This window comes from Netta rufina (assembly GCF_964035555.1).
Source record: "Netta rufina genome assembly, chromosome: 13".
NCBI classification, from domain to species: Eukaryota; Metazoa; Chordata; class Aves; order Anseriformes; family Anatidae; genus Netta; species Netta rufina.
The window spans coordinates 19,925,701-19,948,834 of NC_140136.1; the positions used below are offsets into that span (position 1 = coordinate 19,925,701).

At 43.2% G+C, this 23,134-nt stretch overlaps 1 protein-coding gene across 2 annotated transcripts in view; it reads left to right on the top strand.

Moving 5' to 3' along the window:
* The first annotated feature begins 19,908 nt into the window (after nucleotides 1-19,908).
* The window catches only part of URI1 (URI1 prefoldin like chaperone), a 40,844-nt gene continuing 37,618 nt past the window's right edge, over nucleotides 19,909-23,134 (top strand). Inside the window, exon 1 of one of the 2 annotated variants that reach the window (XM_084294734.1) lies at nucleotides 19,909-20,427. In XM_084294734.1, the coding sequence (XP_084150860.1) occupies nucleotides 20,356-20,427 (72 nt within the window). In that variant the 5' untranslated portion in view covers nucleotides 19,909-20,355. Of the gene's footprint in view, nucleotides 20,428-20,763; nucleotides 20,936-23,134 lie in introns of those variants that run through there. The other variant, XM_084294735.1, reaches the window with a different exon arrangement.

Below are 23,134 nucleotides of genomic sequence, written 5' to 3' on the forward strand. Positions count from 1 at the left end.
GGTAATCGTGGGCCAATTAAACTTGTAGATCACAAAATCTGGGCCTGAAACCTTTACAACTCTTACTAACATACTAATCTGAGCGTATATGTCACTTCATCAATTTCATGAAACCATAAATTTTTCCTGTCTGGCATCACCAGCTGCATGTGTGAGTCACAGTGCCTGCATTGTCACTGGAGTTCATCTGAAGGAGCCATAGGCCCCATGCAGAGACTGTGGAAGATATTTTTAATGAGCTCTTCCCTATTCAGGGATTGAATCGGAGCTGTTACTATGTCAGTGTAAGATTCATTGCAATATCTATGGGAGATTTATCTTTACTCTTCCATGTTTTTAAAAATGCTGTTGTCCTGGAGGAGTTGTTACAATGTCAATAAATGTGTTGTCTGCATTTGTTAGTGCAAATGCAGTTATAAGATGTCAAAGAGATTTGTCTGAAGCCTTTTGCTTTTACTTTACGGCTGAGGAACAGAAGCGGCCCCAAACCAGGCAGCATGACAGGAACCAGCCTCTGCCCGGCCTCAGCCCCGCGGCCTCCACTGCGGGCTGGGCCCTGCGGTGTCCCGGGCCTCCAGGCCTGGGTGGGGTCTGTGTGGGGAGCATGGGGACACCTCCTGCAGGTGTGTGGAGCTGGCTGCTGCCCGGCACCCTCCCACAAGCTGCTCCTGGGCAGCGTTTGCCCCTGATGGAGCTGGCCTTACAGATTTTGTGTCTACCCAGCTCTATTTGGCCTCTTCCTGGCTCAGCAAGACACATGTCCGGCCTTCTCAAAGGACACCTACCGCATCTCCAGCTATCCCTTTATGTAGTCCAGCTTCTCAGGCGCATCCTGCTAATTTAATACTGTATTGCTGAATGCTTCATGTTGGAGAAAGGCTTTATCATAGCCAGATGCTGTTGATGACTTGAGGTTTGGCTTTTGTTCAGTTAGAAGAGCTCTAGCTATTGAAGCGCTGAGTCTGGGGCTGGCTATCTCGGAGCCAGATGGTTTCATTCCAAATGTTTAAAATCTATAAATCTTTAATCTATAAATTCTGTTGTCACTATGAAAATAATAGGTTAAATTTTGCAATCCTCACAGATAGTTACCCTCTGAGGAGATATCATCAAAGATTAAAAAGTCATTATTTCTTGGCTTTTTATATATTTTTCCTGCTTTGTCATTTTTGTGTAAGTTCCTACAGGGGAAATTTTTTTTCTAAGCTCTGAGTTGAAGAACATCAGAAATCAGCTTCTCTGAACTTGATTTGAAAGAATGTTTTCCAATGTATTGCTCCTCTTTGGTCTAGCTGCAGTTTTTTATGACTTGGTGTATTTTTGAGATTTTTGTTATTTATATTCTAGCTAACTGCAGATTTTACTCTCTCAATGATATTTGCTTTATATGTTTTGCAGAACAGTGCTTATTTACTTCACTTTTACTCTTGTATTTCTGCTGTTGGGCCTGTAAGCAGCAACATTTTCCTTTTTAAATCTTAGTTGGGGTTCTTGTGTGGCCATTCGCTGTCTGCGGCTAAATGCTGAGGGCACCGTACTATGACTGTCATCTACAGCGCTTCTATGGAATAACCTGTCTCAAAACCCACTTGGAAAAGTCCTGTTCTCAAAACCCACTTGGAAAAGTCCTGTTCCTGTTCAGACTGTGCTGAGAAGCAAGAGGAATTGCTGAGCAAAGGGGACAGTGCAATGGCCCTCCTGCCACAACAAAGGGCTGGCCTACAGAGGCGGATGTTGCCTCACGCCAGCAGGGTGCTCCCATTCGTGGGGCAAGGGGATGGTCCCCCGTGGGACAATGTTGTACTGTGAGGCTGAGGAAAGGTATCTAGAGCTTTTTAATCCAACCAAAGCATTTTAAGTAGTCTCAATGTCTGGAAGCAAACTTTCTACTTGATCAACTATGAATCTGGGAAACAAGATGTATGCTGTTCTGAAAAGATAAATCCCTGCTTGGAGATGGTTGGGGGAGTCTGGAGTAGGTGGACTTGCGGATCAAAACTGGAGGCTTAGACAAGGGAAGAGAGGGCTTGTTAGCCTGCCTGAATCTGAGTCTTCTGACTTCAAACAGCCCTCACTGGTGTCCTTGAGCTATCCACTGCATAGTGACCGCTGCTCAGAGCCTCAGGGACCTCACACCGGGTCTATAATGATCCCAGAGTGAAACAAGAATATGGCCAACGTGGGCATGCTGCTGAGTCTTGGGTGGCCTGGCAAAGTCTGCCCTGAAGCTACTTGCTTGCTCTAGCTGAGGATGTGCCTGTCCCTCTGAAGAGCAATGCTGGGGCAGGTTCTGTGGCTGAGCCTGGGTGGCTGCCTGCACTGTGCCCTGCATGGATGGAGAGTGATGCCAGCCCCCTTAACCAGGCCTGCAACACAGCTGCTGCTTGTGGGCTTTGCGCTGGGGTTGTGCTCAGGCATAACTTTAGGATTGTTAGGGACAAAGCTTTTAATACATTTGCCTGCATTTATGCAAATGTATTAAAATTAATGCAAATTGCAATCTATCAATTTTTTTTTTTTTTAAATAATATTGGAGTCATGAGTGAGGCAGAAAGGCACTGGACTGTTTTTTCACTATCTTGCATCTTTTCAAGGACTTTTGTGCACAGTGAACAGAAGTGTCTAAAACTGCATTTTATGTTTACTTCATATAGACTAGAAAGCTTAAACACAAAGCGAGGATAAAGTAAGCACAAAGCCACTAAATCCCCAAATCCACTGGCAGTAACCAGGCAGACACATGGGGCAGCTTCAGCGGAGGTGCAGGCACTGGGGACAGAGGTGGGAGATCTGTGCTGGCAGCACCACCAGCTGCTTCGAGCAATGAGGGGAGAGGAGGCAATGAGCAACTGGAGCCTGCAAATGTCCTGGGTGCGGGCACTTGCACAGGGCTGCAGGAGGTTGCACGTTGCTCCTCGTACAGCATGCAGGCCTGGCCCCAGCTGCAGTCTGTACCGAGTGACTCAGTAGTTTATTTTTGAATTCCTTTCTAGTTTATAATATCTGGGTTGAACCTTGGATTCTCTGTCTCCTCTCCATGTTGTTTTTTGAAGTCTTTGTTACAGAGTAATAGTGTCTATCAATCCCACATGGCTTTTATTTACATGAATTTGTTAAAGGATACACAAGAAAGGTGACTCTTGATATTGTATACAGCATTGCTAGGTTGGGATGGGGCTGCTGGAGGGGTGATTGCTGCCATCACTTAGCTGCATACTGAAGGACAGAGAAAGGGGCCCAACTCTGAAGATGTGAGCCCTGTGCTTTGGTGGGTCAATACACAGGGAGGTGCTTAAGGCTTTTTATAATTTAACTGCAGTTTCTTTCTGTTTGTTTGGAAAAAAAATCTTATATTTTCTTTATGAGAAGGAAGAAGTTTCATTTGCAATTAGCTTGGGTCTGATGTCTCTGAGAGAGAAATGCAGCCTTTGTGGGGGCCAGATATCCCTCCTGAAAGCTGCAGCGAGAGGCCAGGCAAGCTTGCTGGATGGTCTCTGCTGGTGACCCCCCAAAAGGCAGCTGCAGCAGCCTCAGGCCAAGAGTGTGCCCAGTAAGCATGGAGGCAGTGCTCTCAGGACAGCTCTCTCCTGTACCCAGTATGTGATGCCTAGCACCTGGATGTGGCTGCAAGTCTGGCTTCCGTCTGGCATGGCTGGGAGCTGGTGCCAAGTGCTAAATGCCCAGTGGCCTGTGCAAGTGTTGCAATTTTAATGCGTTCCTCAACAGATTAATGTCCACGTTACAGTTTGAATTTTTCTTTTTGGAAGCCCTAATAGCAAGGCTTCAGGGGAAATTGGCGTGGAAATCAAACTTTTTTTTGGCTGGGTAATTGCCTTTTAACACTGGGGGTGCAATGGGAAGGGGAGGTTCACCCTCCTTCCAGGCATACAGGCTTCTGTTCAGGAGCTTTCATCATCGTTAAACTTCTGTAGCAAGTTAAACTTAAACATTGGAGGGGAAAAAGTGTGGGAGGCTTGTTTGGTGTCCTTGGTATTAGAGATAACTGCTGGACATGGTGAAAATACCATGATGAAGAATTGATGACCTCTATCAGAAATGTTAATGGAACATTTCTGTTAGAAGGGAATTACATGGTCATGTTTGTATGGCTTTTCATAGGAAAATATTTCTTATTAATTGGCTATAGTACAAATCTTAGGCTAGAAAATGCTTCCTCATATCTAGTTCTATATAGAAACCAACGAGGTAGAGCAAATTTGTTGCTAACCTGCAGCTTATATAGTATTTCATTTATTGGAGAGCCTAGCTAAATCCTAAACCTGCTGTTATACATCCATTTAGGGAGCAAACACTCAATGCTTTTCTACTGGTTTAATATACTATTTGCTTAATGGGCCATTGATATAATCATTTGATATAGATCCCAGTCATACCACGTTACCAAGCCATGATATATTAATATAGCCACATATTAATGGTGGAGGGCAAGCATGCTATATTATTATCCATGACCAATTAGTTGCTATCTTAGGGATACAGCTATCTAGGTGTTGGTCTTTACAGGCCTGTTTTTTTTTTTTTTTTTTTTTTTTTTTTTTTTTAAGTCTGAGTTATTCCTAGCTTCAGCTGAAGTGAATTGTGTCTCCTGATGGATCCATTATTCAGGGTTACTTATAGTCCTCTAATATAATCTTTGTATGCTTCCATTTGCAGTTGGAGATTTGTTAATTACCGTTAACAGTTTTCTTTGTTTTTATCAATGGGTAATCAAATAATACTTTTTGTTCCCTTTTTAGCTTTCTTGCTTGATCAGTCAGAAGTTGTCTTGTAAAGTCAAAAGAGACAGCTAAGGTCAGGAAAGCATTGACACTTTTTAATGGAAATGCATTTAGTTGCTCAGAAATGGTATTTTTGTGCTACAGTTAGTGTAGTGTAGAACTCTGTATGGCAGCAAATATGATCTCCTTTTTTTCACCCCTCACTCATGCTCAGATTATTAATAACAATATGAAAATATGAGGGATCAGTATGCGGATTCTGCTCTTTGTGGGATGCCTGCAGAACTAAGTGATCATTATAAATAGGAGGCAAAACTGGCATTTATCTGTCTCATACACTGTAATTAAGTAGCTGATTCCTTCCTGATGTGGCAGCAGTAGTGGCTGTAGAGAGAAGAAAGAAAGGTAATAGTGTTCTTGATCAGTTCTGGGAGGTTGCCTTATGCATGAAAAATAGTTATAGTGAAAGTATGGAAACTATGGGTGACAAAGGGAACAGAAGGGTCAATTCTAACCTCTAAAATAAGAGATTTCTTTGTAGGGTCTGAAAAGGATGGGACAGTTTGGGTACTCAGACCACTTGAGAAGTCAAATACATTTTTTTTCATGGTGCATCTAAGTGCCAGAGAGGACAGCATCAGAGGTGACCAAGACTGGGGGCAAAGAGTAAGGCTTGGATGTATGAGAAGTTCAGCTGGTTGTTTTGGAGTAGGTATTTTTAATAATATGGACTATTTTAACATTGCAATTAACGTGCAAAGTTAAAAGAAGACACGTAAAGCAAAAGCAGGACATCTTTCTTGATAGCTGCTGAACAGTTATCAAAGGAAATGTCATCTGGCTTGTCTTGCCCACTCTGAGATGGTGGTGAGTGTGTAGTCTGCTCTGCATCATGGTCCCACGCTTAGCTGAGTGATGGGTGGCACCTTGCGTGGCTGTCTTCTGCAGCATGAAGCTATGGATCTTGCTCAAGTCGTGGTTGTTTCCCTAGAGTGTAATGGGGAGTAGTGAGAGCGTCTTTAAAAGTTGCTCTCCAAAATGTTTTAAATTGTGTGCTTGGATAATGCCACGTGTAGATGTATGTTTCACACTTGCTAATCCTGAAAGTGCTATTCATGCTGAGCACTGGATAACGTAAAATCCTGCAGAAAGTGTGCTATGGGAGAATATAATTAAAACTGTATGATATGGCTGCTCTGAGTAACTGAACTGAGATTTCAAAGGCAACCTCAACTTTGCCAGTTTGACTCCATGCTTGATTTTAGTAGTGCAATCATTTATTTCATGTTGGTGTTTGTAAATAACTTTCTAAGCTGTTAGATGGAGGAAATCCCCCTCCTTCCCAAGATGTTCTGCAAGGAAAACCTACCAAGCAGGATCTTAGTGCCTGAGAGAGGCGAGGCTGCCACAGCTCCTTCTCCAGGTCCAACCAGCAGCAGGCTGAAGATGTACTCCCAGCAGGCACACACATGCAGAGCACACACACCACATAAGCACACACATATGTATACACAGCTGGCCACACAAATCAGACATGCAGAGTGCTTGCACAAATGCAGGGACCACCAACAGGCTTATCCTTCTCTCCTTTAGCTGAGCAGGATGGGCAGCCACTAGTGAATATACAAAATGTGTATGTTCATTCCTACAACAGCCAGGCTCAGACACCCAGCAGCTGCCCCTGGATCCCAGTGTCCCCAGCTGCTGTCCCAGAAACGTGTCAGGCCCTGATACTAGCACAAATGGTCCCACGTGCGGTTGTCTGGGACTCCCCTGGCCCTGCAGCTGAACCCCTGTGCTCTCATACTCAGACACAGGCGCTCACACGAGGGTAGGACCATGGCACCTGCTCACCCACTAGTCCAGCTCCATTTTTGCTGGTGACCACATCCTTGCCTCATGTGTACGCCATGGATGCTGGGGCTCTCCAGCCTCTGCTCTGAGTGCAGTTAGGAGTTTAATAGGACAGGACAGGCTGTGCTGCTTGGAGGCAGGGCACAGCCAGACAAGTCCCCACCAGCCAACTGTCACCAGTGGCTGGCCATTTTTATCCCCTTACCCCTCTACTTCCTGCACTTGTTCCTTCGCCAGTCACCTAAATCCTTCTAAATCCACCTAAATCCTTCCCTCTTCCTCTGTTTGGTTCTGCTGTAGGCACCCCCAGCAAGCCCTGTGCACCCCTGATGCTCGTCCCCTGCCTCCCACAGTACCCCAAAGCCCTGACCCCCAGTCCGTAGGGAGCTCTGGGGTGTGATCCAGTGGGTCCCTCCCAATGGGTCCCGTGCATGGGTGGTGCTGAGGCGCTGCCAGGAGGCCAGCTGGGGCAGGGTGCCCTGTGGGAGCCCTTCGTTTGGGTTCCCACCTGGGCTAGTGATGGGCTGGTGGCCTGTGATGTGACTGGGAGCAGCCCTGAGGGCGTTATTTGGGCCACCGCCTCCCACATCGCTGTGTGGGCATGCGGAGGAGCTTTATCACATAAGCTGTGGGCAGCAGCCTCTCCCATCACTCTTTACAAGCAAGTTATTTCCAACAGGAAGGCTCGGCACCCTTACTAACTTGCAGAGGGGATGCTGAGGACTGTCAGCTCAGCAGGCTGGAGGGCTGGAGGTAGCTCCCATACTGTGAGGCTTGTATCTTTCCCCATGGAGAAGAGGATGCCTCTGTTTTCCCCAGCCCCTCCGATGTTCCTAACCCAACTGCTTTACCCGTGGCGTCTGCCTGGACCGGCCATGGGAGGGAGCAAACGTGGGCTGAGGCCTACTCCATGAAGTCCATGCAGAGGCTGGGGGAGGAAGGAGGATGTGCACATATTATCCTGCTTGAACTGAGACAACTGGCAGCCATATGTGTAAGCAAACAAAGTTTTACTACTTCTCTCTAAAAGAGATCATTTTAAAAGCTTTATTTTCTTGCCAGTTGGCTAAGAAGCGAAAGAGGAACAATAGATTCAAGCTGAAATGATTTGCATTTATGATGAAGACAAGGAATATCTACCTTGCATTTTCCTAAAAAAGAAAAATTAAACCCCATTTTTAATTAACTGATAAACTATTAATCAAATTTTTGCAATGTTAGGTGACACATTATTCATTTAGATAGAATGACTGTGAACTTAAACTAATCAAATCTGATTTGCCCACATATGCTTGATTGAAATACATTTTAACTAGCATATACAAAGAGAAAATCTTGGATTTCTTACCTAATCTTCAGAGTATACTGCTGAGTTAATAAGGGCAGTTTTTTTTTTTTTTTTTTTTTTTTTTTAAATGAGACCACCATTTCTTAATCTGCATATCAAAATCAAGAGCAACTTAATTGCAAAACACATATTCCTGAAATCTAATCATTATACTGCTTTAGGGTATTTTATTGAAGCATGTTAAATTATGGACAGAATATTAATGATGAAGCTAATCAAACCCAATTAGTCACTTCTAACAATAGTCACATAAATATACAAGTCAGGTACTAAAGTACTGTAGGTATGGTTTTAATTTTTTTAATATAAAATTTATGTGGTATATATGAATTATACTTGTTATTTTTAATCTAAAAATCTGGGACAAGTCATTTCAAAGAAAATGAGATGCTAGAAGACAATGGAACTTGTCCCTTAGTATTAGAATTGACACTCCTGGTTTTTGAATATATAAGCACTGCTCAGCTGTGATGCTGATGGGCACATGATTAATGGGACAGAAGGGTGGGTCAGTCCCAGCTCCCAGGGCGGGAGTACAGCCATGCGTGCAGTTTTGTCTCCTGGTTATGTTGTGATTGCCATGACTGCACAAACTAGTCGTCTGCGTGAGCCACCTAGTCTTGCACTGCAGCATGTAGGATTTCCATACGCTTCTATAATAATTGTAGTACATAATAATTACAGATGTATTATGTCTGCATTAAAAATTAGGGTCTTCCCTTCAGCTCAGATACAGCATCTTGTAAGGATTTAAGTGAAATACTTATCTTTAAGCTGACTCCATTTGAGTGCACTTTGATAGTGATATTTTGGGTAGCTTTCAGTTCGTTTCAGCTTCCTACTTGATAATTATGGCAGGGCAGCTGTCATCTTTAGGTCTATCTACTCCATCAGGAAAAAAAAGCACACAATGCAGGGGTCACAGATGACCTTCTACTGATGTCTTTTGAAAGATGTGTTTTGAAAATCCTTTTAAATTGCAACTCTTAGTTTCCATAATTATTCAGGTCACATAAAAGAATGACTTAGCATATTTATAACCCCTTTTTTGCCCTTACAGATTTAAGAGCATGTATTTTCTAATTTGTAATCATCTAATTTTAAAAAGGGGTACCCATAAATAATAGGTATGGTTTTAGTGCCAAACAGGGAAGCCTTGACAGGATTTGTGATGACATCAATGCCAGGAGTTGTGTCGTGTGTCAAAGAACCTAATAGTATTTTCCCCACACAAGCAGTGATTATCAGCGGCTCAGGCACATCCCTTTAGCACAGACCTACTGGGGCTGTCACAGGGCATGTATTGTGGTTAGGGTGTTAGGTGCTAGAGCTGGGAAGCTTCCCCTCCTCTGGATTTTGGGGGAAATGGGAGAAGCCCTTGCCAACAGCTCAGCTTGCCATGTTTGCGTTACGGGACTGCTGCCTCCAAGCGTGGTGCAGGGCTGGCCTCTTGCTGTTCTCCTCCAAGGGGAGAGGCTGTGACTGCCCCAGCTGAGCCACCCTCTCCCCAAGGGGACCGGGGGGGACAGGGGTAGCCTTGGGTAACTTTGTCACACCCATCCTGGCAGTGACTGGCTCCCAAGAGGGGAGGACGAAGTGCCCTGTCCATGCTGGGATGCTGCACCCCCCCACCACTGAGGCTGTGAAGGCATTTGCCTTCAACAGCAAGCTCATACACGGGTGTGCTAGCCAGCAGCCAAACCACAATGACTCTCATATTCACAAGACTGTGCCATGTTAGAGACCCTGACAGGCAAGAAGAACCCTTGCAATTAACAAATTAAACATTTATTTCTTCTCCTTCCCAAATAATACCTGGTTTCCCCTATTATTGCTACGTTGAGTTAATTTTCTCAGAAGTCTGAGTTTGTGTGATAGTGCAAATACTCTGCAGCTGTGTGTGCCCAGTGATGGCTGCATTTGGCCTTGCATTTGCAAATGGGATAGTCCCCTTGGACAAGAGCATGCTTGTCTTGCACAGACAGCTGGGTGTCTGTTGTTACTGAAGGATCTCCCTTGGTAAGAGTGAGCAAAAAGGATCATTATAGGGCAATCTGGGGGAAGATGCATTTCAACCATAGCTTCCTATACTGTTTTATAAGAATAAAATTGGACACTGCTAACTAGTTAAGCTTATTAGCTGGGTAGTGTTACATAAAGCCTAAATTGAGGTCTTGTGCTATAGCTAAACTACTTCAGCATGGCTCAAGTGCTGCTCTGCTCCAGCTGTGTGACTCTTTCAAAGTGGCACGCTGCATATGGTGGCATTTGTATTCAGCAGTGTTTCAAAAGAACATTAAAATTTAACAAGTACATTTAACTTAAAAAAAAAATCTATATCTAAGTAGCATGGAGGTAGTGATAAAAGTAAGGTAATTCAGGTTAAGATGTTACATTAACTTCCCTGTGAATGGACCTTTCAGACTGTGTGGAGCCAGGTTGAAGTCACTGAACTAAAGCCATATCTTAGCTCAGAGCTCAATGCAGTCTGTGCCTCAGCTCAGACGGGCTTCATAGCCTACTCTTTGACTTTTTATTTTTGACATAATTTTTTAAAACCAAAACACCTCTACTTTTTTAGAGGACTGAATTCTTCAGTAGTTCTACAAAGGTATTTTGCTAGTAGTTTTCGGGAAAGCTTTTTTCATTCCTCAACCAGTCCCATGAACCTGGGCCAAGAGTATGACCAGCCCAAATATTACTCCAACTTTACCAATGTCTTTATTAAGGCTAATTTCTATTTCTCTACAGTAAGTGAATTTTCTGTGTTTTATGTGGAGCACAAATTTCAAAATCTTAGATAAATATCAGCTTCGTGTAACTTTGCATGATTCTGTAAGTGTCCACTTCAATAAGCGGTGAAGTCTGTCCATTGCTACCTGTCTCTTACACTGTGCTGAAACACCTCTGAAGTGCTAAAGGAACAATGTCTCTTTGAATTTTGCTTGAATTCTTCTAATCAAGGATGAAATTAAAGTGCTTACACAATATCACAGAGTACTCAGCAAATACTGAGTCATGATTGTGAATTGTCAGTTATCCTATAAAAGTTACTGAAAATCATTTGTGGGATTTATCTCCCTGGCAGTTTATCTAAAAATAAAAATTGGCCCCAGACTTCCTCAAAGCCTCCACTTCTCTCAGCTGTTTGAAAACAGAAAGCTAAGAGTGAGAGCTGCTGCCTGATGGTTTTAAATCACTTTCCTTGTGGCAGGAAGGGGGTGAGAGCCCTGGGCACTGGTGCCGGCACCCATTCCTGTGGGAGGCTTGTGATGAGCCCCAGCCTCTCCTTGGTGCCGAGGGAGGAGGCTGTTACCTCTGTGGTGCTGTCCTACCCAGCCATCATGCAGCCGTGCTTCCATGCGCCGTGCCCTCCAGAAAAGCACTACAGAACTGCAGGGGAGGTGTACCGGAGGAACTTCTTGTTCTGCCAGTTCCTCCTTTGCTTCTGGATGATGGTGAGGTTAATTAGGGGGCTTAGCTAGGAAGGCAGCATGGCCTGCTGCTGCTTACGGCTGTGCTATAGGTAATAATCCCGGGAGCTGGGAGCGAGTGGTTGTTGACACTCAAGTTTCAGAGCTATACAGGTCAGGGCGGGCCTGTCCAGGTGTGAAGACTTCCATGTGCTCTCTTTTGGGGACACATGGGTTAACGCAGAGGCTCGGTATAAAAGCCTAATGCTATTGAAATGAGTGGCAAAACTCCCATTTACTCTGGATTGTCAAAATGATCTGTAGAGCCCTCTAAGATTTGAGTTCTGTTAATAATTATTACTTCTACATAAAAGTAAACTTCTATATTTATAACTTATATGTTGGCAACCATAAAATGCACATGTCTATAATGAATAACCGTGTGAGGTTATTACTCCAGCTCTCCTCCATTCTCATCCCTCCTCGACCTTATGTTTTACCTGCTATTTGTCTACAACTAGACTGAAAGATCTTTTGGGTAGAGACCTTTTTTTTCTGCTTGCATAGCAAAGCATGTCCATGGCTCTATGTTAAATAATAATGGAAGCATTTTAAATCTGGGAAAACAAATGTTCATGCTTTTGACAATTTCAGAACATGAATGCAAGTGATCAGGCATGCGTGTCTAGAGATGTGCTTTCTACATACACATATTGTTTCCTTTTAAAGACATCTGGATCTTCTGAATTCAGTCCAGAATTTGGCCTAGAAGTTTACCATTATTATGCCTCAACCCAGCAAAGCATGACTGTAGGGAGACATAAAATTAAGTATTCGTATATGTGCTTTGTTGGAGGCCTGTAAGATTTTGTGTATGTGTTCTTGTAATTTTAAAATGAAACATATTGAAAGTATTCATTTCCTTATTCTGTCACTTTCTCACTTATTTTGATTTATTATATACAAATACACATCTAAATTCTAGATGCTTTTCGAAAAAAATCAAAATACACTGAAATCAAATGTAAAAATAGTATCTACTCTCCACTGAACTAAATGATGTCCCATCTGCTTATCAGCATAACTTTTGTATGTAAAGAGCAGCTCCCCTATCACGGCCATCTCATGTCAAAACCTCTTGTTTTTAGAGGAGAGCCAGGCTATTTTTAGTTGAGTGCAAATGTATCTGCTCCAAGCTGAGGGATCTTTACGTGGAATCAGCCCTGTCAATTTTGCTTCCCAAGGATGGTAAATGTTGCTGTATCTCCATTTACTTAATGCCACTGACCAAAAGTCTTGCTGAGCAGGTGTTCAGAGGTTCTGTCCTTCTAGTTCTGCTACCACAAGTAATGATGTTCTTGCTGTTAGCTGGGCTCTCCTTTGGGCTAGCTACTAATTTTCTAAGCAAATTTTAAGCCGTGAAGATGCCAGCCCAAGGATACCTGGTAGCTGTTGCTGTAGCAGTGTGGACTGGGTTTGTGTAGTACTTGAAACAGAAATGAGTTAACAAGATGGTCAGGCAGTGACTTTCTTGCAGTGTAAAGTAGTAAATAGATTAAAGCTCACCTTGTAAATTGAGATAGTGCCCAGTTCAGGTTGATTAAAATGGTCAGAATATTTCAAACTATTAGTCGTCTAGATCAGCTATATTTGATATGTCAAAGGATGTGGAAATATCTGCTTACATCTTTTGCATAGGACTCTAATCAATCCTAATTTGCTGTATTATATAAAATAGGTTCTATCTGTGCATGTGACCTGAAAAAATAGATGTCATCTTTGGAACCATTCTCCTCTTTTGGACCCAAGGACTGCTAGACTAAATGACTGGGATCACCTCACTGAGATTTCTCAAATATTTGTAGTTTACATAATTCCAAACAACGTAAACACTTGTCATTTTTTTTTCCTAAATAATAACGCTAAACTTCTAGTAGAAACCTTCATAAGATGGAAAATGCAAGGCTAACTGACTGTTTCATTTTCTTAAAGATATCGTGTGAATTCAACAGTGCTAAAAAGTGCTGGATTTACATCACTGAGCCTCGAGACCTCCATTTTAAGTGCCACCTGCAGTGGTGGTTTATGAGAGATGAGGCTTGCTCTCCTAGAAGTTATGAGACCACCCAGCCCCGATTACATATGCCATGGATTAGAATTCAGATGGTAATGATTTCTCACTATTACCAAGACCAGATTTGATCTGGTGACATAAAAAGAGTTCAAATTGTATTATGAGCCTACTTAGCCTAGGTCCTCCACAGAAACTCTTCTTTTTTAGACAAGTCAACTGAATTTTACTCCCTCAAGGAGAGTCCTTAATCATCCAAGTACTTTGCTGAAACCATGGGGACTGTTTCAGTAAATGGGATTACAGGTTTAAGAAAGGGCATCCAGGAGTGAATCATAATGCTTTTTGGTTTTGTAGCAGCAGTTCCTTCAGTTTGTCTTAGTCCTTCTTATTCCAGTGCCGCTTTTTAAGTAAAGCTTAATGTAATGAATGTAATGTTTAGTACTATTTGAAATTTTACTGAGGAAGAATTAAACAATTGGTAGGGTATTGGGAAACCAAAGAGATCTGCAGCAACAAAAAAGAGTACTTCAGAGTGGGATAAATATGAAGAAACAAAAGGTGAAATAAAAGCAATGTTGGATGATAGGGAAACAGGCTTAAACTTGTCAGGGAAATGCCCTGTTTTCACATAAGTACATTTGTTAAAGCATATAAATAAATATATGTAAATATATGTAAATAGTTCTCTGAAATGAATAAGAAATTGCAATTAAGAGGATAGACAAAGTTATTAACAGAAAGTAGTGATAAACCCAACCTTTGTAGTTACAAGATTTACTTCACCTTCAGAAACCCAGGTAAAAAGTTTGGGAAGCATTTTAAGGCTGTGATGCTGGTTTGCTGTAGCACAGAGAAAAGACTTCTCATTCAGGACAACCATCGCTTCTGTGGCTTTGAAAGAGCCCTGTGTGAAACATGCAGTTAGCAGGCACACCTTCTGGGCTTTGGAACTGGAAAACAACAGCTTCCCAAGAGTATAATGGTGTCAAACTGTCTATCTCTGTCAAATCAAAAAGCTGCTCTTGATCGATAATAGGCAGAAAGATGTATCTAGTAAGAGAGTATTTAACAGTGCTGCTTTTGGTGCAGAACTCTTTGTGGGCCTGGTCCAGGTGGCTCCTGCCTGGATGTGATGTGTTACATGGCCTAAGCATGCTGCCATGGGTCAAAGTTTGAAAGCTTTATTTTGGCTTGCAACAGGGAGATGCAAAACTTCATACAAATTTTATGTGGTATCCGCTTTGTGCATGCAGCCCGTATGCACATTTGCCAGCTTCTACATTGAAAATAGTTTGTGTACCCCAACACTAGAAAAGAACTACTGCATTTGCAGTGTTGGAGGTGCCTAAATCTGTTCACCGAGCTTTTGTAAATACAACTCAAGCTCTGCCACCCTCATAACCACCTTAGCAAATGAATACAGAGCTAAATAGTTTGGGCGAAAGCCATCCTTAATGTCATAATCTTCTCTTTAATGAAAACGTGAACTTGGTGCTGTCTGTTTAACAAGCTAAAAGAACAAATCTCATAGTATACCTCATAAAAGTCTAAGAACTTGATTATCCTTTCACTTATGCAGGTATAAATCACCATTGAACTCAACAGAGTTATACCAGCTTTAATTCTGGTACATATGAGAGGAGATTGAGGCCCTTAAGGTATTCAGCTATCTAGGCTATCTTTACTAATATACTGACATGATCAGAAAGCTCTCTTCCTTTAACAGAGAAAAGATGAGGGGAAAAAAGCAAAGTGACACTAATCTTTTCTGAGTCAGGCTTTCCTCTTGGGTGTGACTACATGCAGAAAAGCTAGGATTTCTAGGTGATACTAATCAAAGATGGCAGGAGCAACTACAAAGCATACAAATAAAGCATCCAAGTTTCATGTATTAAACCAGCCAGAACAGCACTCATGGTATAAGAGTTAGAATACAGTCAGCTGTGCTGCTGCAAGGTGCCTGGAGCTTTATTGCATGCTACTATTGTAAAAATAAATTATGTTAATTTCTTTATTATTATTAGCAAACATAAAAGTAAAACAGTGCACACCAACAGTTGGCTTTCTTGCCTTCCAAAGATACCACATTTTTTACATAGATGTGTTTTGGATCAGGAAACAAGATTTCTACAGATGCTTCCACCAGGAAAGCTTGCAGCCTGTCCCAGCTCTTTTTAAATAGATACTCACAGATGTGTGTGGATATGTGTATGCATATGTATGGGTAATTTCTGATTATTTTCTATATGTTGATTGTTTAATCCAAATTCAGGCTCCTCTACATCACCACCAATGCACTGACAGACTTTAAGGTCCTTTTATGTTGCGATAGCTTAAATCTTCATGTAACAGAAAATCAGGCCCCTTGGAAAGAAACGAGCATCAAGCTACTTAACACACAATCCTGCCAAAGAGCTGAACCTGAGGGTGGAGTGTTTTGATTGTTCTCAGATATTACAGTGTTAAACATGGGATAGGTGGGCGGATGGCTGGCAAAGGAGAGGGTAAGTTTGTTGTGTTGAACAAATACTTAACTGTTACCTACTGCCCCCAAAACTACATTTTAAGCAGGAGTTAAGCTGTTTAAGCGTGTAACTGAAAAATCAGTAGTGTGTTGGTGTCATCTCTGAAGCCTCTTATCTTTAATGAGAAAAGGCAGTGTAGAGAAAACAAGCTTCAAAGGGCACCACTGAACATGCTAATGTCACTATCGCATGCTGATGTTTCAGACCAACAGCCATTTAAAACCCTTATTCATTCTACTTCTGGGCAACGAAAGGTGTCTAGCGGTTTGACTTCATTGTCATCAGCTAAACACAAAAAATACTGACAGTTTCAGACCAATTAGACTGAAGGAGATGCAGCCTTTGACCACGGTTCTGCAAGCACTGAATATCTTCACTTGGCTAAGCAGTTCCACTGAGCCCAGAGGGACTGGGTCTCCTTCCAGATTTATTGATGGAGGGAGGCTCATGGCCATACATTTTTGCAAGAGGAAGCTCAAAAAAGAGACAAAAGGGTATAACTGCAATCCTAGGAAAAATGTTCGTTAGAAATGTTGATGGTGGTCTGGCTAGGGAAAAAAACTTTTGGATAGGAAAAAAGAATATATTTCTACTGGCAGAGCTGAGACAGTTCTAAAATGCTTGCTGGTGCACATCTGTCAAGTCTCAGCAACAACAACAAAAAAGACTTAATATTTAAAAGAAACTTAAGAGTCTCTTTAGGAGTTCAAAATGAGCATGTACTGAGAGTTTTACAGTCAGAATAATATTAATTATATAATTATAATATCAATCTTATGACATTTTGATTTGAAATAAGCTTTAGCATAAGGATACTGTATTTTTTATTCCAACTACTGCATTCTTTTTCATGAACTGTCCATTAGAATTAGTGCTCTGCAAGGTTCAAGATCCAAGACTTGTAGGCACCCATGTAGAAGGCAGGCTGTCTGCGACCACAGCAACGCACTATATAGTAATGTTTGTGGTTTAAAAATTAAAAGAAAAACCTAAAACATGCACTTTGGAGATGGATCCAAGGAAAAAAAACACACACAAAAAAAAACAAAAACAAAAACAAAAACACAGTGATGTTGTATATATCCTATGCCAGGAGAATGAGTTTGAATTTTTCCTAAAACAGATCAGGAAGCCTGCTGTTGGTCTGGGGAGTTCATTCATCATTCATGTTATCAGACTGTCCACACATGCTGACAACAGGGATGGTCTTTGTAGGCTGTGTCTTGTTTTCAGAAGATGTGTTCTTCTCACAGGAGAAGATATTCAGGATAACATACTCTCCAACCTGATAACTATGAGCTCCATTTAATCATTTTTCCCCAGAGCAACTGGGCAAAAAAAGATCCAAATGTAACTCTTGGCCACTGAGTAGTTCTGTATGTCCATTATGTCCATGCATACATGTGTGAGCTCTGGGGATTTCATTTTTTCTTAAGCTTCTTGTACTCATCTGTCTTTTTTTTTTTTTTTCTTTTTTCTTTTTCAATTCCTGTTTCTGGACCTAAGTTTCCGGTCTTGTAAAAGACAGTTGTCTTGGTTTCACTTTTGTTTCTCTCAGCAGATAGGCTGGCCAGACCATTTCCCATCTCTATCTTCTTTCTGTTCTCCCTTTTTCCTCTTTCTGTTGTGCTAGCCCTCTTTGTGGAGTACTGATGAATGACATTTCAGGAGTTATGGGGTAGGGTGCAGCCTTCATCACCAAAGAATGTTTTTTGCTTCAGAGCCCTGGTGTGCAGTTCTCTGCTGCCAACTTAACTTGGCCTTTCCAAAACTTGGCTTCTAATCCTTTGCTCTCACTGGTAGAGCAAATATCTGGTTAATACCAGAACCAAAAATATGGCACCAATTTATCATTTGCAAAAGGTCATCTAATCTAGCTGGCTTGGGTGCTCATAAGAGCACTGCTAACAGCCACAGCTCCAGTACAGACGTATTTGCTGACTGCTAAGCCATCCACTTGGAAGAGAGCACGTAAGCTTCACTTACGATGGCTTTGTACAGGTTATAAGTGCAAAAGAATGTGACCCAAAAACAGGCTTTGTGTTCCTCTTTGGCGAATGCTGTATCCCATCTGTTTGTCACTATTACAACATTTTTTCTTTGGCAGATGAAAAACAAAATGTACATAAGGATGCAGTAAACTATTCCATACTCTATTCAGTGCAACCAAGCCCGTATGGTCATTGTGCTGATAATGATGCAGCCTCTTATGTAGGCCAACTGTTGGAAGTGTGCAATGCATTACGTTCTAGTGACTGAATGATGTACTTGTGGCATGTGAAATAGTTAAGTCCTTGAAACATGATGTGAGAGAAGCAGTTGCATGTCTTTTTTATTTTACTTAGAAAATAAAAAATGTTTTTTGATATAAAATTATTACTTTGTGGCTTCCCTTGTTAGCTAAGTATTTTTTCGTTATCTCTGGCAACAAATTAAAATCTTAAAATATGTATCCTCGTTTTGTTGTCCAATCAAGCTGTGAGGTGATACAGGATCAAACTAAAGCATTTATAAATTACCTACCTGTATTTGTACTATCTCCTCTGTGAACACTGCTAATTGGAAAAAGGTTTAGAAGAGGTTCTAAACAGCCTGAAAGAGAGTTAGTTGCTGGGAGTTTGCTAGTGAGCTGTTTTCTGAAGATAATGTATAGAAGTATATCCTGTCTGTTCAAAGGATCCAGAATCCATCAGTGACAAATACGTGCCAGAGATTTCAGCTAACTTTCAATTATTCTTGAAGATTATGGATGTAGTTATTTCATAAACCAAACTACCCAGCTGCAGTTGCAAATTTTTATTTGCAGTATTGGAAGCTGTATTAAAGTCTGGCTAAAAGCTATCTTCCAGCTTGAGTAACCATGCTTTGAAAATTGTTTCTAAATTCCTCATCTGTGGAGCTTTTACAAGCTCTTTAAGGGGGATGGGAACCTGGGTTTAGAAAAGTGCACAGCGCATAGTTATGTCTTGTATATAACATAAATAGTTGTTTTGTGGTGTATACAAAGTTAGTTCTGCTCACGGAAAGGAAGTCTTGTTTCCTTTGCAGGAGAGACAAACCCCTGATGTACACGTAGGACAGATGTGTCTTTCTACCACCATGCTATGACAAAGCTGCCAGCATCTGGTAGGGAGAGGGGACAACTGAAGCACCCCTACTCTACTGATGAACGTATACACTGGGCGTTTACAACCCCGTATTCACTCAAGGGAAAGGTGCAGCAGTAAATTAAAGGCCTTTGTGTAACTGAACCCACTTCCATGGTGTTCAGTGTGTGGAAGTTAAAACATACTGCTAGCTCCTTTTGTGGCAGTCAGTCAAGTTCCCCTCAAAGCTACTCAGCTCTTTGGCTGCACTGTGATCTGGCACGCTGGCTGCTGTAGCGTGCAGCTTTAAGGTATGGCTGCATTCCGCTGCCACCATGTTACTTGGGACGTGCATAATACCCTTCATGAAGTTACCTAATGAATGTACAGCATGTGGGGTACTGTGTGGCACTCTGAGTGGCCATCCACCACTAGCTTGCCATGTGTAACTGCTCAGTGTCGGGAAGCCCGAGTGCTGCACTGATTTTAGTGAATCTTTAAAAGTATTTTGCCATCCTGCAGGTCGTGGAAGTTCTCACATTGTGAATTTGTAAGATGGGGCACTTTGAGATTAGTTGCTGTGGCATAACCTCCATTCTACAGAAGACACACAGTTGTGTGTTTATGCGTGCCTACGCGTGTACAATACTGTTGCAGATCCACCGAAACGCCTCACAGACGGAAAACGCCTCGCAGACCGGCTTCGATTTTCTCAACCTGAGGCCTACGAGCTCTGGGCCTGCGGTGCGACCGAGGGCACCTGCCCCTCGGCGCCCCGTGGTGGCGGAGCCCCGTGGGGTGGGGGCGGCCTCGCGGCGCCGACACAGGGGCATCGCGGCGCGCTGCGCGGCCGGGCCGTGCCGGGCCGGGCCGGGTGTGGGTGTGGAGCGCCCGCCTCTCGCGGCTCGCAGCCGGGTGCCTCCCGCGGGCGCTGGCGGCTGGCTGGCTACCCAGAGTGCAGCAGGCAGGCGGGCAGGCGGCAGGCGGCGGCCGGCACCGAGCTGGTGGCGCTCTCCCGGCCCGCCGGCGCAGCGGGAGCCGGGCCCAGGCGGCGGCGGCGGCGGCGGCGCGGCCCAGAATGCGAGTGTGAGATGCTTCCCCCGGCAGCGGCGCCCCGGGCCCAGGCGGTGGCGGCGGCCCCCGCGTGGATGAGGCTCTGGAACCGGCGCTTCGCCCTGCACAAACATTTCTATAGGACTCATTCGCCCTGCTGAGGAGATCGGGCCCCGCGCGGCGCGGCCCGGCCGCACCAACACCCCCCTTCCCCCGGTCCTCCGTTCCCCGCGGCACCCTCGCGGGCGGCCGGCCCGAGGGCCATGGAGGGCCCCGGCGGCGCCTCGCCGCTCAGCCCCGCGCTGGTCGGCCGCCTCCGCCAGGAGCAGCAGAAGGTAACGGCAGGGCCGGGCCGGGCCGGGCAGGGCGGGGGTACCAGGGGCGGCGGGACCGGGCCCGGGAGGGGGCGGAGGTGGGGGGGGGGGGTGGGGGACACGGGGGTGGCAGAGCCGGGCCTGCCTGCGGCGGGTGGGCACGTGACGGCGGTGACGTCACGGCGGGGGGGGGGCGGCCCGGGCCCTAAACACGGAGCCCCTCAGGCGGGCCGGGGGGGGCGGGGAGGCAGCGAGGGGAGCCGGGGCTCAGCCGGCACCCGGGGCCCCGTTCAGCGCGTTAGAGCCACGAACGCGCGTTTGCCCACGGTCCCCATGCTGCTTGCTTTTTGTATACGTTAAAAAACGTTTAAAGGTGTTCCTGTGGTGCGCAGCGGAGCTCCTCGGTTCGGGACTTCTGTCTTCAGCGTGTGTTGCGTTGTCACCTGTTGTAGTTAAGACATGGAATAACGCGTGCGTGGAGTAAGGCGCGTGACTCGCCTGGCGTGTTGGCCACCAACGGTGTCCACTTGTGAGTAGCACACCAGGTTCTTGCTAGAAGATCTGCGTAATCGACTGGGCACGAATGTGGGTGAGCAGTAAGAGGATCTGCTGGAACACCCTGCGTAGCCCAGCCTGCATGGACAGCAACCTGTTAGGCTGGTGGTAATCAGCGATAGCGACCTGTCTGCTCATTTTCAGGGTGGCAGAACTTGGTGAAGGATAATTTATCTGGTACGTTGTTGTCAGGCAGGCCTAATGTGTAAGTGGATGTCTGTCATAACCATGTGGAATTATTCCCAGTTCCTGGTAAGACCCCCCTGTAAGCAAGTTTAAGATTCTTAAACTGATCTGCTCCAGTGCAAAAGAGGCCCAGGAGACCATTAATTAAGCCTCTGATAGGCTGATGTAACAAAATTATATTTTATCATAAGGAAACTTTAGCCAATTTGCAGAAATTATGTAAAAAAATTGATCACTTTAGCTTCAATATGAAATTATACTAAAGAACTACATATCTTGGTTACAATGAAGTGTCATGATGAAGATATAGTAGACTTTCCCTCTATGCAATGAATATATATAATTGGTTTACAACAGTATTTTCAGTTATGAAAATACTGTATTTTAAGATGGAGGAGGTCTTTTAGTTTCAGCTGCTTCTTTGCAGCTATTCATATTTTTCTCACAAAGTTACTGAATTTGAAGACTCATGTTTTGGTCTTACCACAAAGAGAGATAGAGAGGGAGATGTTGTTATTCAGTACTGTGGTAAGCTAGTAATCATAGTACCAGCATCATAACGAATAGTACAATTATGTAGAACTATTATCTGTATGCGCTGGTGTTTAAGCGGGCACATATATTTCTTTTAATCAGAGTGATACTGTGCTGTCCTAGTGACACTTGATTAAGTATAAAGAAACCTATTTATTCCCACTAGTCTGAAGGCAACTTTTAGTATGGTAGTGAAACACAGCATTGTCTGTCTGCAGAATTAAAGATAATATTTGAATCACTGTTGATTATTTTACCATCCAGGCATAACCCTGGTTTAGCTACGAGTTTTGAGATTTTAAGTGCTAAAGGGCTGCTGTGGAGAACACCCAAACTGAGGCCTCCTTCCTGTTTAAAAGTATTAAAAGAACAGGATGTTCGTGACTTTCTATCTTTAATCTGATTGAGGCTGCAACTTCCAGGTTTATGACCCCTGGTGAAAAGTAATTTTAATTCTTGTTTAGGACTGCTTGCCTGTTGGACAGATTTCATCTTGTTAATTTGTAGTGATAGTAAGAGCAAACTGTTAAAAGCAATTTTCAGTGCTTCCGCTAAGGGTACTTTGTATAAAAACATGACTAAGAATGTGCATCTTGGGGATAAATTACAGAAGAATATCTAGTAATTTTCATGATAAAGACCATCATTGGAAACACAGTGCCTGTGTACAGTTTTGAATATTTCTGGAAGAATATATTATATGTATCATGGATTACTTGCAAAAGCAATATATGTTAGCTGAAAATACTGTGTTAAATCTGTTGCAAGTTAGTACAGGAATTATGAAATTAATATTTATATAGGTGGATTCTCATTCTATAGAGACTGCACTTAAACATAATATTTGATATATATTTATTCCTGTGATCAAATGGGTTGGGATTACTAGCTGATAGGAAGTTGACAAGTCGTATTGGTGTGATTTGGTAACACTTCTGAAGACAGTGGATTTACAGTGGGCTCACGTGTTCTATAGCTTCCAAGCAATGCAATGAAGATACGTGTAATGGGAGGCATTACAGAACCAATTAGACCCAGGAGACATTTGTAGAGTGCAAACACAGTCATGGAGAGTCTGATGGATTCCAGTGTTATCTGGTAATAGGATATTTTTTTTTTCACTTGCACTGACAAACAGACTTTTTTATTTTCCTTTTAGGAAAATTAGGAGAAGGAAGTGGCTCTCCTGTCACTCATCGTGACAACAAAGCACAATTAGATTTAGCATAGTTATTACCATAACTAACTGTAACTTGGTAGCCACTGTGCATTATGACTGACTTAATTTTTATGAATTTGATTGGTGGAGGCTGTATGGTCTTTATTTTCTAAATTGTGCTCAAGATACTGCAAGGGTACTTGCAGTTTATTAACAGTGAAACAACTTGTAGGTGGTTACATGGTAACAAATTGCAGAATCCTAAACTTAATGCTCTTTTATTTTGTTTTTCCT